Source organism: Chaetura pelagica, unplaced genomic scaffold (assembly GCF_000747805.2).
Source record: "Chaetura pelagica isolate M959 unplaced genomic scaffold, ChaPel_1.0 scaffold68, whole genome shotgun sequence".
Lineage (NCBI taxonomy): Eukaryota > Metazoa > Chordata > Aves > Apodiformes > Apodidae > Chaetura > Chaetura pelagica.
In genome coordinates, this window is record NW_009954407.1 from 2,089,069 (window position 1) to 2,103,585 (window position 14,517).

The 14,517-nt window shown below is 35.6% G+C and overlaps 1 protein-coding gene across 1 annotated transcript in view; it reads left to right on the forward strand.

The window, feature by feature from the left end:
- Positions 1-1,164: 1,164 nt before the first annotated feature.
- Positions 1,165-14,517, forward strand: part of CAPZA2 (capping protein (actin filament) muscle Z-line, alpha 2) — a 21,799-nt gene continuing 8,446 nt past the window's right edge. Inside the window, exons 1-6 of the mRNA XM_010004322.1 lie at positions 1,165-1,192; positions 7,547-7,657; positions 9,687-9,738; positions 10,166-10,229; positions 10,727-10,933; positions 12,083-12,162. Of these exons, the coding sequence (XP_010002624.1) occupies positions 1,165-1,192; positions 7,547-7,657; positions 9,687-9,738; positions 10,166-10,229; positions 10,727-10,933; positions 12,083-12,162 (542 nt within the window). The remainder of the gene's footprint in view (positions 1,193-7,546; positions 7,658-9,686; positions 9,739-10,165; positions 10,230-10,726; positions 10,934-12,082; positions 12,163-14,517) is intronic.

A 14,517-nucleotide genomic window follows, 5' to 3' on the forward strand; every position in this document is an offset into this window, starting at 1 on the left:
TCCCTACTGTTATTGAATCCAGGCTTGATGTCCTTGGAGTAACTAATTATAAATAATGAACTTGGAGTAGTAGAAAGGATCACTTAAAAAATCTAGGCTTTGTAGTGGAAGAATGCTGTGCAAATATGAACAAAGTGCTTTTTAGGTTATAGGATTTACCACTCTGTAATAGCTGAGAAGAAGGGGTCTAGTTGCTGCAGCTGAGGAGCAGCACTTGTATTGGGCTGACAGAACATCTTGCTTCTGTATGTGGGAGATAATGCCATATTTTTTTTCCTTTGGGAAGTCTTAGTAATTTCTTATACTTTTTACTTCTCCAACAAAAGTTGGTGATTTTGCTTTTCACTGAATGTAAAATTGTACTATTTTTTCAGTTTTCAATGAATGAATTTTGCAAGGAAATTCTGAGATATTTTCATGCTTATTGTTTGTTGTGTATCTGATTCATAAGCAAAGTAAGGAATTTTTCAGCTTCTAAAGGTTTTATGAGTAAGATTTACTCAAAAAGTTACATCAGACCAATGACTGCATTAGACCTTTGTCAAATTGTATGAGATACTTGTTTAGCAGAGGGAGTACTAGCCTTTAGCGTGCTCCTCAAAACAGTATTTTGTTTCTTGAGTTGATTATGTATGTTGGGGCTTGACTAGAAAGAACTAGGAAGTACCAAAGAATTACATAGTTTCAGATACTGACATTTTAAGGCACCCAATGTGTAATCTTTTGAGACTGAAACTTAATGGTGCTTTATTGAACACACCTATTAATTATTTTTTTTTCTGGTCTTTCTTTTTTTTTGCTTTCATTCTCAAAGCCCTTTGAAAGTTACTGAAAGCAACTTTTGTCTAAGTTGTTAACCTGAGATGTTCTTAACCTTTTTTCTTTTTCTTTTTTTTTCCTGGTTGCTCATATCACAAGATCTTATGTACATCTAGAAAAGAACTACTACATTAAAGACAAAAAACTTGCAGTAAAGATGCTGCAGTTAGAATGTTCTGTATGGCAAATTGGGATGTGAAGCACTTTAGAATTACTTTTGCGTGTGTGTGGTTTTCTTGGCTTGTTTTCAAGCCAACTCCTGAGAAGACATAGACTTTTGGAGAAATACATATGTGTATTACAACTACAGCAATTTTTTTTTAATCCAGAGCTTTTTAGTAGTCGATGGCGTTAGCTGAAGCTGAAGTTTCAGGTTGGTCTTGATCCTTTAATGTCTACAAACAAAACATACTTGCTTTGCTAATTTGAAACCAGTACAGGTTTTTGCTATCTTTCTGAATTAAAATATAGGAAGTGTGTGACATAAAAAGATGTCCAATTAGGTACAGTTAGAGGTAATTCAAGTAACTGCAAAACTACATGAGGGAAATTTATCTAGCTTTTTTTTTCCCCCTAGGTAGATTTGTTTAGTATCCAAGTAACATACATGGTATTTGTATTCCTCTTTGCTATCTGACTTGGAACAATGACTTTTAGAAGTCCTGTTTTGGGTTTGTTTTTTTAAATCCTTTGTCTTAATATGATGTGGTGTGGAAAGTGATTTTTAATCCGGATACTTTTATAATATTTAGATACACTGTTGCAGAAAGGGCCTACAGTGAAACAATCAGCACCTTTCAAAATTGTTTTTTTGTGAAAATAAATCTCATTATTTGAGTCACTTCCTTGGGTAGAAAGAATGGAGCTAGAATACCTTATGCTGTGTAAGGTTTACTTTTTGCACCACTTTTAAGTGCTGGTACTGTTACATAATCTTAAATAATTACGTATTTAAAATAATTGAGGAAAACACACGTGCTACAGATGCAATGCCGCTTCAGACAGATGCAATGCAGCTTCAGGCATTACTATGAAGGAAATGTCTGTTCAGTCAAAGCCATAGGCATGGAATGTGCCCCTCCTTTCCTGTGCCACAGAACCTCATTTCTGCAGTGTTTTCTTCCTCAGCTCTCCCAGAAGCAAAAGTGAATTCAATACTACAGTGCATTTTTCAGTTGAGCTTGGCAGGAAAAGAGTTGCAATGCTACTTTTTATATTCCTTCCCTCTCTACTAGAGTCACACTGCCTGTGTTCTATGTCTGTGTGAGATGCCCCATGTTTCAGGATGCTTCTTCACTACCTGAAATTACATGCATGGGTATGGGTGAGGTTCTGTGAGAAGCTGAGAAGAAAGTTTGCTGCCAACATGGAGTAATTGCTTTCTCACATACATGTTTTCAGTGCTTTCCTGGCCATTTGAAGGCTTATTCGCCTCACTAAACTCTTAAGAGGCAAGAAGCAAAAGTTATTTTAAACTCTCTTAAGAAATTGATTGTTTTTTAAACTTTTCTTTAGCTAGATCAATGTACTTCTCTGGATGCTCACAAAAATGAATGAACACTGGTGCTTCAAATAAGTTTGTAAAAATGGATCGTGGGGCTTATCTGGGAGAAGGCAGGAAGGTTAGTCCTTTTTGCGGTGGCAGAAGCACAGTATTAGGTCAGTTTATGCCACTTTAGAAACAGCTGCAGCTTTTTATGAATTTTAAAACATGTATTGTAATTGCTGGTATAACATCCTGGGGGGTATCTAAGCTAAGAATTTAATGAGCAATTAGAGCCAGTAATACAAAGTATCTACCTGGCAAAAGGAGAAGCCAGTTAGTTTTTGAGTTTGCAAACCCTTTTAAAGAACGTATGTTGGTGTTTGCAGTACTGTCCTTAGACATTGTGTCTTGCAAATGAGAACCTTAGACTGTGTTGCTTGGTGCACTACATGTATCAATGCAAAGTAATTTTGACTGATAAAAGGTGTCGTAGCACTTTTGTTCATTGGAAAGGAGAGCTGCATATTGAAAAATAATGGCTCAGCTGGACTCAAAGTTTTAATCAAACTCAGAACCCAATAAAACTAGTTATTCGTCCAATATTACTCCAGAAGGAACAAGCAGGATCCTAGTATTATTATGTGTGTAAGTTACAGGGTCTTGAGAGATTTGGAGCTTACCTAGTCTGAATCAGCTTATACGTGTCATTATTTCTGTAACTGCAAGCTAATTGTGAGACATTCTGTAGCTACCTGTAAATAAAGTTAAGGGGATCAAGACCAAGCCATTTATTTAGTGCTGCAGAAAGCCTCCCTGAACCAACCAGAACTACAGCAGAAGGCCTGATTCTGGAAACAGGGCTCTCTGGACTCTTTACTGTTCCTAAAGCAGAACCAAAGAGCTCCCTTCTCCTACATGTGGTCTCTCATCTACTTTTTGCCAAATGTAAGTTCCTGTAAGTGGAAGATTTGTTTTGTTTTGTAAGGAAGCAAGGGTGCTTGCAGAAATCCAGAATATAAATGCATGATATATGATGTCTTTCTCCTGCTATAAAACGTCTTATAATCACTGATAAAAGTGTTGCAAGCTCTTTTACGGGTTTTTTTTCCCTGTGATTGACAAAGAAGTTGTCATTGAGTGGATGTATTGTAGAGGTCTTATGTTACCTTTTTCTCCCCACCCCCTTTAGTTTTTAATGCAGTTTTCACTTGAGAAGGACTTTTAGTATGTACTTCATTATTTCATTTTTATTGCTCTGGAACAGTAAACTTTAACCTTTTATGAGTGTAGAGGAAGGGTGGGTCTGTCTGCTGCAAGGAGTTCGCAACTGAACTTGATATAAGGGATGTGTAGGAAAGAGTAAGGGCAAAGTGTGTGGTTTCACAGCATCTTGCTTACCAGCACATTTTTCCGGCACAGCGTGGCTGTTGATTGAAGGACTGAGCTGTCAATAGTGCCTGGCAAATACAACTGTATTTCAGTTAAGTTAGGAAGAGGGAAAGAAAGAAGGGTAGGAGGGGGGGAGAGAAAAGCTAATGTAAATTTTAACATCTCAGTTATCGTTAGGTGTACTCTAGTTGATTATCAGGAATGAGCATATTTTAGCAGAGCTGTCGGTGGCGTGGGGAGCCCCTGCACTTCTTCGAGCTCTGGATTCATGACCATATATAGGCACACACAGCACTGAAGGTCGGGCTTTTTCAAGCAGTGTCAGTTCCGATGTGCCAGAAACAGGAAGAGTAGTTTGGGGACATTTGAAGTCACTATGTATAACTTCTTTAAAATAAAACAAAGCTATGAATGTCTCAAACTGAAAAAGGTAGAGAATAAGGATTTTTCTGTGTATCTAATAACTTGAGAGAAATCAGATTGTGAAATAAAGGAGGTGTTTTCTTGCATGCTGCTCTGCAGACATGTCACTGAAAACAGTGACTGTAAAGCTGATCTTGGAAACTACATTCATAAAACACTGTCTTAAAATTCAGGTGGTGTTTTAAGTGTAGTAAGTGGAGAAACTTCAGGTGTTTTCTTAGTCTTGTTTTTTGAGTTTTCTAAAGAAATACTGAACTGTAACCTAATTTGCTGATACATGTATAAGGTTTTTATACTGTGTATGAAGGTGTAGTTGTCTTGAATGGAAAAAGCTTTGTTATTTAGACTTCTAAAATGTTACATTGTTTCTAGTTTGACTTGTTCAAATCAGTGCTTATCAATTTTTTTAAGTCTCTATGTATTGAGTAACCAGTATTAGTTTCAACTATAGTGTATCTGATTGAAGTGTTTTATTAAACAGTTTTCAGAAAAAATAACTTCCTAGCTTACTTGGACTATATTGCAGTATTACTTTGTATTACAAGTAATGTGGCTCTTTCTGTATGTGCATTTTTTTTTTAGTTTACCCATAAACACCACATTTTTTATGGAGTGTCCTTTTTTAAAATTGTTTCCTCAAAGGGTAACTGAACCCGTGGCTTTTACTGCCAAAAGGGGGAGATCTTAATCTCATTGAGGCTTATGAAAGTGTATTGTTTTATCCTTCAGTATCAGTCTGGTTTTGGAAAACAGAAATTTCTAGTAGACCATTTATTTCTGGAAAAACTCAATGGCAAGAAAGAAGCCTTAAAGCCTTTTCAGTTAGTTATGTAATAAGTGAGACTACTGGATTTTATCTTTTGTATAGGCTTCTAGTACGTATGAGTTGGGCAAATATGGCTTTTTCAGATACTCATCTCCACACATAAGTTAATTTGGTTTAACGGCTGAAGAAAAGTGGACTAGTTTTAAATGGACTTCACAAAGGTAGGTTAACAAAATGCAGTGTGTCTTAAACTGACAGTCAATTTTATAAGACATGTGAGATTTTTCCTTCCATAAGCATGAATATACTTTATACTTCTTGATGAAATGTCATTGCAAATTTACATGATTGCTTTTATCTGTCCTATAAAAGGGGCATCTGTGATGAATAATCACCTGAAAAAATCTTTGAGTAAGTGAATTTACTAGCAAAATATTCATTAAAAGTAAGTTGATCTGTGCTAAAGAAACATTTGTTATTGTTGAATACTTCTCAATTGATATTGCTCATACTATAGCTATGAGTAATTGTTACTGGGAATGTAGAAAGAAAAAACAATTTTATATTACCAATACAGCTAAAAATGAGGTTTTACTCCAGTTTTAGTACAGACTTAATATCTCACCTTACATATATTACTAGTACATGGTCATTTAGAGTACAGTTTGGGCACTCAAGTTTTGCTAAATTTTGATCATCTAGCCACTGCCCAGCCTAAAACTGATGGGCTGTTTATTTCAGAACTCAAAAATGTGTCTTAGTCTTGTTCCTCTGCTTTCCCAGAGCTAACCTGGCCTTGGCAGGGGTAAGCAGTCCTGTTCACATCCTGAAGTCAAGTCGAAACCAAGAAACAATATCCTGTTGTCTAACTTTGAGTGGGTAGTCAGCCTGATAGTCATGCTGAAAGCACAGCTAAATACCTGCCTTTAGGTATGAGGCCTAGATTCAAGTCTGATCCAAGACACTGTTAATTGCTCATTCAATAAAATGTCTGGGTAATACAGCCTTGGAGCCTGTCTTGCCCTTCTCCTCCATGAGTGGTTTAATAGTATTGTAGGTTAGCTATTTTTGTGTCCTTTGGAGACCTGTGTACACAGTGCTCTGACTTTAGCAGAAGAGGTATGGAGCATCTCCTTAATCCAAAAAAGTGTTCAGACTGGTGGTTGGGGTAGTCTGGCTAATGCAGATAAGTTTACATTCCTTTGGGTCAAAGGAGGCAATCCAAGTTAACTTTCTTCTTACCTGGGCCAGTGCTTTAATAAGAGCCATAGGAGAATATGTTCTTGCCACTCTGTCTCTTTTGAGAAGAGTAAACCCTGTGGTATTTTACCTCAGTATAATGCAAATTTATGATTACATGGAAAGAGGAGTTCTGATTGGAGGCAGCAGGGAAAAACTGTCTGAAATCCAAAATGTAGCGTTCAATTTAGAAAGTTGGGAACTGACAGCCTTTCCATGAGCTAGCTCTGAGTGACTGCGCACTGTTAGTGAGCAGAAAGCTGCCTAGGCTAGTCATTTGTGGTCTCACTGAAGTTTGAACGCTGCTAATGAGGCAGCTAAGAACTCTCTGGGGCACTCTGAGCCTGAGCCATCTCTCCTGGAAACTGGTCTGAAACTTGGGCCCTGTCAAGAACCTGTGTCCTAAGCACTGGCTATATTGCTACCCTTGACTACAAAAGCTATTTACAAGTCTGTTCAGGAGCTCTAGCATGCTCAGAGAATTCTTTTGTAGTTTCAAGTGTATATACGTATGTAAATGTAAAGTATTCTTTGCTAATTTTCAGGTATTTGTTCATGAAGCATGTGTTTCTGAAGCATCTTAATTTCAAACTGGAAGCCCAGAGAGTGCAGACACAAAATCTCCCAGCCCTTTATCCCATAGTAACATAACTGAAGGTGTTAGAAATGTAAAGTATGGTTCATGTGGTATCCTGTATTTGAATAGTGACATCAAAAAAAACCAAAATGATTTTGCTCACTGGGCAGTTGTACAAGTGCTTGTGCAGGCAGGAGGGAGAAAACCAGGGCAGGTGCTTGTACTTTCAGTGGAAGCACTGACTTACGCTGTATTTTGTCTGCAAGAAGTCGAGAGCGAAGTCAGTTGCTCGTGGATTTCTATGAAATAAGTTCTCAGGGTGTTTTTCCAAACTTTATCTGCTTATACTGTGGAATGAAGAGGCATTACAAGTAGATGCAGGTGAAATTACATGCTTTAGTGTCTGCGCAAATGTTTTCAGTTTTATGTAATCTATCAATTACTGTCTAGCTGTGGGCCTTTTGGGAGGTTTAGAACTATAGGATGCGTAATAAAATTAGAGAAGAAGCTTTGAAGGTTGAATATATCTTCATCGTGGGTTTTGGCTCTCTTGGAATGTGTATTGAGTCCTAGGCATCCAGGGACTGAAGACTGAAATAGATCTGATATGTTATATTAATCTTTTTCCTTTTGCCAGTAACACAAAACATGAGTGACTCCATTTCTTTGTCTGCTTCCATTGCATATAATCTCCTCTATTCTGTTTGAAGAGGTGGAACTTCATATTCTGTGTTTCTAACAAAGTCAGAGTAGTTAAAATAATGTGAGCAAATATATGAAGGAGTGGGAGTTGTACAGTTTTATGTCTGGGTATTAAAGCTAAACAATGCATATTTGGTTTGAATAGGAATTACTACAAATGTATACAACCACGTAATTGTTTTTGTATTTCAGGTGCGTATAGCAGCAAAATTCATAATTCATGCTCCTCCTGGAGAATTCAATGAGGTGTTCAACGGTGAGTATCTGTCTACTCTGCCCTTTCATTTAAGGCATCTATGTTCACAGTTGTATGGCCAATTACTCTCCTGAATTTCATGTAGTTTATATTTTAGCAACTTGCTGCAAGAGCTGGTTTTGTAGCTTGGCATAATAAACTTTGCAGTCACAAGACAGCTTGGAGTATAAATGCAAAAGGAGGAAAGTGCCACTTTTCTTTGTAATGTGAGAATGAGTTTTCTTTCTGTTTTTAATCAGTCATGACTTAACAGTTGCTAGGGGTTTTGTTTAGAAGACACAGTACTCTTTTTTTTTTATTTTTGTCTTTGATAGACAATTAAATTTTTCAACAGAAATTAAACCAGCTATAATTAAAATGTTTGGGGGATTTTTGTTTGTCTTTTTGTTTTTTAAAGAAGGAACATTCATACAAATACTTAACCTTGAATATGCAAAGGACGAATTCTTAATGCTAGTTGTGAAAAGAATATTAATCTTCTCTAAACGTTTTTTAACCTTTAAATTCTGGGAACAGTTAATTTTACAGAGTGTATTGATAAGTTGAAAGGAAGCTTGAAATTAGCTTCTCTCGACTATTGTTGCCTGAACTTTAACCTGAGGTGTTACTTGTCTTAAAAAATTGTTGTGTGAGTCCTGCATCAAGGTAGGTGGGCATACATATGTAAGAGGGCATACATTTTGTAGCTGTAGCTTACAAATAGCTCTGGTGCCATTTAAGTAAAGAAATAGTTTGAGTGTACTAACCTTTATCAGTGTCAGGTTGGAGACAGCTTAACTTTGTTTAAATACATAATGTTTTTTAGAAGTACCTTGTTTTTCAGTTAAATTGTGACCAGCTAATTATTATTTAAACTTAGGTTGTACTGCATTTGTGAAATGACCTATAGGTGAGCCAGCTCATTAACCCAACTCCCAAAGGTTAATGAAATTTCTTATAGCAGTACTGCTATAAACATTAGTGTTAAGCAAGTTCATAGTTGCAGCCGCCTGGTCAATAAAAGTGTATAATACGTTCAGAATGCATAATAAAACAATTGATCATAAATGCATAACCAGTGTTCAAGGAGATTCAGATTGGCTTCTTAAAAAAAGAGAGTGAAATGTTTGAATTCAAATTCTGTAAAGTGTGATTTTTTTTTTTTTTGGTTGGTTGGTTTGACTTAGGGTTTTTTCGGGTTTGTAAATTTGTTTTTCATGGGCTTTGTTGTTTGGGTTTTTTTCCATTTGGGGTGTTTTGTTGTTTGGTGTTTCAGTATGTTTTTTTAAAAGAAAAAATACTTCAAATTCTGGAATTTTTTTTCAGTTGCATCATATCTTGGGAATCTTGAGAAGACTTAAAAAAGTTATGAGACTAATGTTAATTAATGATCAGTGCATTAAATTATTATTACAATACTGCCTAGTAAATAATAAGGCAGGCAGTCAAGTACATACAAAAAAAATTACTGCATAGTAAAAATAAAGTCAATCTGAGGAGGGTATTTACTTTACACTCATGTTTCTTTTATGATGGTAGAAGAAATGGTTTTGTGATATATTGTGCTCTAACTACTGTGGGTCATTAAGAAACAAGAACAAAAGTTATAAGGCTTAAATGAACAAGTACGACACCTACTATATATATATATGTATATATATATGTAAGTGTCATCAAAATACACAAACCACTACCATCAATACAGTGTGAGGGGTTTGGTAGTTTACATCTTAAAAGTGAACTTGTTTGAATCCTATGCTGTTTTTACTCGGAACTTCTCTAAAAACTACTTTGACAGATTCCTAGAGCTGTCACACTGCCTGTAGAATATAGCTTATATCTGCTTACCAGATTGCTTTGGAAGAAATCCATTTCCAGGCTACTCTTCTCATTTTATTCAGCCATATTATGAAATGTGAAGCAATAAATTTTCTACCTAGTAATCTGCGTGGGGGTGAGGTGTTTTGGGTTCTTTGTTTTTTACAGTCTGTTGACAGATTATGTGACTGAAACAAGTTTCTGCGTTAACTGTACTTTTATGTTGTTTCAGATGTTCGGTTGCTGCTTAATAATGACAATCTTCTCAGGGAAGGAGCAGCCCAGTAAGTACCAGATGCCACACATACTTAGTTGCCTAAAAGCAAGGTGTTTTCAGTAAGACTTTCACTGTCAATAAATGATTCATTTAAAGAGATATTTATGCCAAAATCTGTAAGAATGAAGTTGTCTGGCTTAGTAAGTTGGATCCTTGAGGAATTTAAACTTTATCTGTTCCTCCAATTTCTATGGGTTACCATAAAGCTTATGTGTTTGTCTGTATCAGGTAACTTTTGAACATAAATCATTGTGTAATGGTGGTTGGAATCTGTAATGCCAACACAGAGTGAACCAAGGTGATTCCAATAATTTGGGCTTGCTAGATACAATTTGATACAGTTTCCTGATGCACATTGCTCAAATTATTAGTTGGTATGAAATCTCTTATAGGAGAAAGATTGTGCTTGATGCAGGCTTTTTTTTCTCTTGTAGTGCATTTGCACAGTACAACTTGGACCAGTTTACTCCAGTAAAAATTGACGGTTATGATGAACAGGTATGAATACAAATAAATACTTGCAGTGTTCATTAAACTGCTAAATAAGTTCTAGTATTGGAACATACATTGACAAGAAAATGAGAATAAATGCATCTTTCCTGCCAAATACAGAGATTATGGCCCTTCAATAGTACTAGTTCTGTAAGCTAATCATTTATGGCATCTAAAGAGCTTGAAATTTTTTTGTGTTGTCCCAAATACAGTCAGACCTGATTTGCAGCTGGAGAGCAATTTGCTCCATCTTTAGTATTAGAAGACAAATTTCTATATTGTATTGTTTGTTGCAGTAAGAGGGTAAGATTCAGGGCTTTTTCCTGTGTCAGTGTGTCCTGTTAGACTCATCCTCTCTTGCTATCTGTATGTCTTGCTCAAAATGTGAGTCTTTGGATATGAGCAAGCTCCAGTTAAACATAGGATGTAATTAGATTTGGCATGGTATTTTTTTGTCTCCTTATTCAATAGCAAATGTTGTTAACTAAAATATTGTAATACAGGTTTTGATAACGGAACATGGTGATTTGGGAAATGGAAAATTTTTGGATCCCAAGAACAAGATTTCTTTTAAATTTGATCACTTAAGAAAGGAGGCTACTGATCCTAGACCCCACGAAGTTGAAAATGCCATAGAATCCTGGAGAAATTCAGTTGAAACAGCAATGAAAGCATATGTGAAAGAACACTACCCAAATGGTGTCTGCACAGTAAGTACTACATTATATAACCATGGTACTACTAGAGATTAAAATCTAAAATAGAAGTGTAACTTTTCATAAAGCAGGAAAATAGGTGGTTTCAGCTGTTAAGGGTTCATACAGAGAAATGAGGGAAAGCTTCAAGAGTTTAATATTTCAGTTATTGGATTGCAAGTGGGTGATTACTGTAGGTCATAGTGATGACTTAGTCTCAGTTCTGAAGAATTTTTATTTAAATTTCTTACATTAAGACTTTCCTTAGATTACTGCAGGTTGATCCCCTTGATCCTGGCTACCTGGATGGTTACTTAAAAAAAATAATAATCCATGAGATACAAATGTCTGTGTTGTTTTGATTCAGTTCACTGACAAAAACATCAGTAAAGCAAACTGTTTTCTCTCCATCACATCTCCTGTATATGAGAGTGCTGTATGTACTTACCATCAGATTCTCGTGAGTTCTGGTGGCTTCTTAAAATAAAACCTGGACCAAAATAGCATTCGTTTCCTGTTAGGAGCCCTATGACTATTTAAAATTCAGCAGACTAATCTAATGATAGATGTCCTGTGCTTTGTATTAACCCGAAGGAAAAATTAGCTAGATAAAAAAATAAAGATCAATTGCTGAGTTAACAAGTTGAATTGGATTCCCAGACAGTCAGATCAGTTTCAGCTTCTGTAAAGGAAACAAAATTGCATGTTCATTGAGATAATTTTTAGTTCAGTTTAGTTTAGTTTAGTTTAGTTTTTTTGGACAGAGGACCAAAACCATCCTTTTAATCACCTTTTCGCTACTCTGTAAAGGCTTAAATCATAACTTAGTTGTAGAGTAACTGGTATCTGAAACACACCTGGTAATATATATAGTCACGGCAGTTACTGCAATAGGCTTGAAATTCCTCTAGTTGCAGAAGAATGAATTTGCAGAATATAAAATTACAGTTAAGATGCTTAACCATCATATTTTCTGATCTTAATTTTTTCTGCATTGTAATCTGCACTTTAATGTTTCATGTACTGAATATTATGTAAGAACCATAGTGGTTTTAAAAGCAAATTTTACAGCTTATGTAATAGTAATAGAACTAAGTATTTCTAAGCAGTTTGAGCAAGACAGATACTGAAACTTTAACTCTTTGTTTTTCATTTCTAATTCAGGTGTATGGTAAAACAATTGATGGACAGCAGACTATTATTGCTTGCATAGAAAGCCATCAGTTCCAAGCAAAAAATTTTTGGTAAGTTTCTGTATGGATATAGATACAGTAGAATACAGCATACTGAATAACTGCACTGGTGCCATAACACTGATAATCCTTTGTTCAGAGAAGATGCATCCACATCTTGCACGTGACTTTACTGTCCCTCTACTCCATCCCATTTTTTTAAATTATCTTTTTTTTTTCTGTACTTGGTTGAAATAAATTTTCCATAGTCTGAAGCGAATGTAGATATCTCCTTGCAGGAAACTGGCCAGAGATGGATAAAAATCACAGTATCAGAAATGGGTTAAGGAAGTATCTCCTGAAGATAGCTAATGTATCCAGCTGTCTAAAAAAATATATTTCATGACTATTTTATTTGCTATTTTGCATCTGCCTAAAATTATACTTACTAATCCTGTAGGTAAAGAATGAAAGTGCAGAAATGTTTGTTTTCTGATGCTGAAGGCGAGTGTTCCGTATGCAGAGTGATTTCAGCATGTGTCTATATCAATTAAGTAATTTGCCCAGTATACTGTTCTATAGATCGCAATTGAATTTGCTTAGTTATTAAATAATTTTTGCTATTGACTTAAGCTTAACTAGTTAAGTCTGCATGTTTTATATCCGTATTAAAAGTAACTTGAAATAATAATGATTTTCCTTATAGTTTAGAAGTATGAAAGAATTTTGGTATTCCAAGTAGTTACTTTAATATTAAAGCCTTTATATCAAACAAGAGGAGCAGATACGCCAACAACCTTTTCTAGATGAAGAAAACCTTTCAAGAAAGTTTTCTTTAACAATGTTATGGTCAGACATCTATGGGTAAATATTGACCATGTTTCTAAGAGTTTTACAGAGGGATAGTCAGACTTAATTCTCATTCTTAGTGAGTTTTAATAAATGCATATTGGTTTGGGGGTTTTTGCAGATGGAAGAATAGATTCAGAGTTAACCAGGCTCCTCAGTTTTCCAGCTGTGTAGATCTCTGGATATTCAGCCCAAGCCACAGCCAGTGTTTCTTCTCAAGGTGTCCCAGATTTTTAAGCATTTGAAAGACTGGCAACCTATTGTTAAAGTAAGTTTGTTGGATGGTAGAGAAGCAGCAGCAGCACATGCCAGAGACAAATGTTCTGTGAATTTCTGAAATACTAGCAACATTGTAGGATAGTTTATTAAAGAATGTGGAAGAGAAGGAAGAGTGATCTCTTATAGACATCTTAAGTCGGGAGAGGTAAATAAAGTAATGACAAGTTGTTTTTAATTTAAAGCATTTTCTACAGAAGGATCCTTCTGAACTTGAAGTCTTCTTGGAATAGCATTTGAAGGACTAAAAAGATGTCCTAGAATGGAAACATTGTGGTCATCTTAACTTCAAGGATTACAGAGTGACTTAAGAAGCAAACAAATTTGTTTGCTAGTCATTGAATCCTGTGCATTTGAAACTAATATTGTACCTAAAATGTAGTTCAGCACATAAGCTTTCTTATAAATAATGGATTGGTCTTAAGGCTACCAGTAATATTAGTGTCACTGAGTTGGATGACTCTTTCCATTTTCTTAGAGATGCCAACAAGCTTCTCAGTTTTTCTAAGTGCAAATTTTCAGTAATAATCTATAAATTGGATATTGTCTGAAGTAATAATCAATGGCTTTATAATTGAGTTAACATTGTTAGTATCTGAGATGTGTCAATGTAGATCCATTAGTAGGTGTTAATCTTATTCCATATCTCTTTTCTCTCCCCTTGTTGAATGCTCTGCAATCTACACCTAACATTAGTAGGTACTCGTAGTATCAACTTTCTCCTGTAAGTGCAAGGGAGAAATTGAGAGACAGCTGCAGTGCATTCTTAATATAGCTCTAACATTCTAATCCACTAATCTCAGAACTAAATAAGAAAATGTCTAGTCTACAGGAAAGAAATAAGGTGAAACTGCAATCTCCTCATGCTGTTTTCCAGATGTTTGAAACTCCCTTTAAGCAATTTGGCAAGGATATTCAATTTGTGGAAGGAAACCGGAAGGAAATAGTTGTCCTGGAACAGAAATGCTAGAAGAGCTGAAAGACCTAGTTACAGCTCAGCATAGTGGAAACTCTTGCTACTTTAATGTTCCTTTCATTCAAGCTTTTCATAGCCTGAGGTGAAGTGTGACTTTGGCTGATCCAGCAAGTTGTCCAGGTCCCGGAAACAAAATATTGACTACAAATACCTAATCAATAATAAAGGAGGGAAAGAACATTGGAGGCTTTGGGTATTTTCAGAAGTTAAGTCCTATTGTTAAAAGATGCTTACTAATAAATCTCCTTGGTCCACATCCAAAACTGAGGGTAAATATTTTGGAGAACTGTTCTTTTCTCAACTGATTATGGGGCTAAATACTTAGG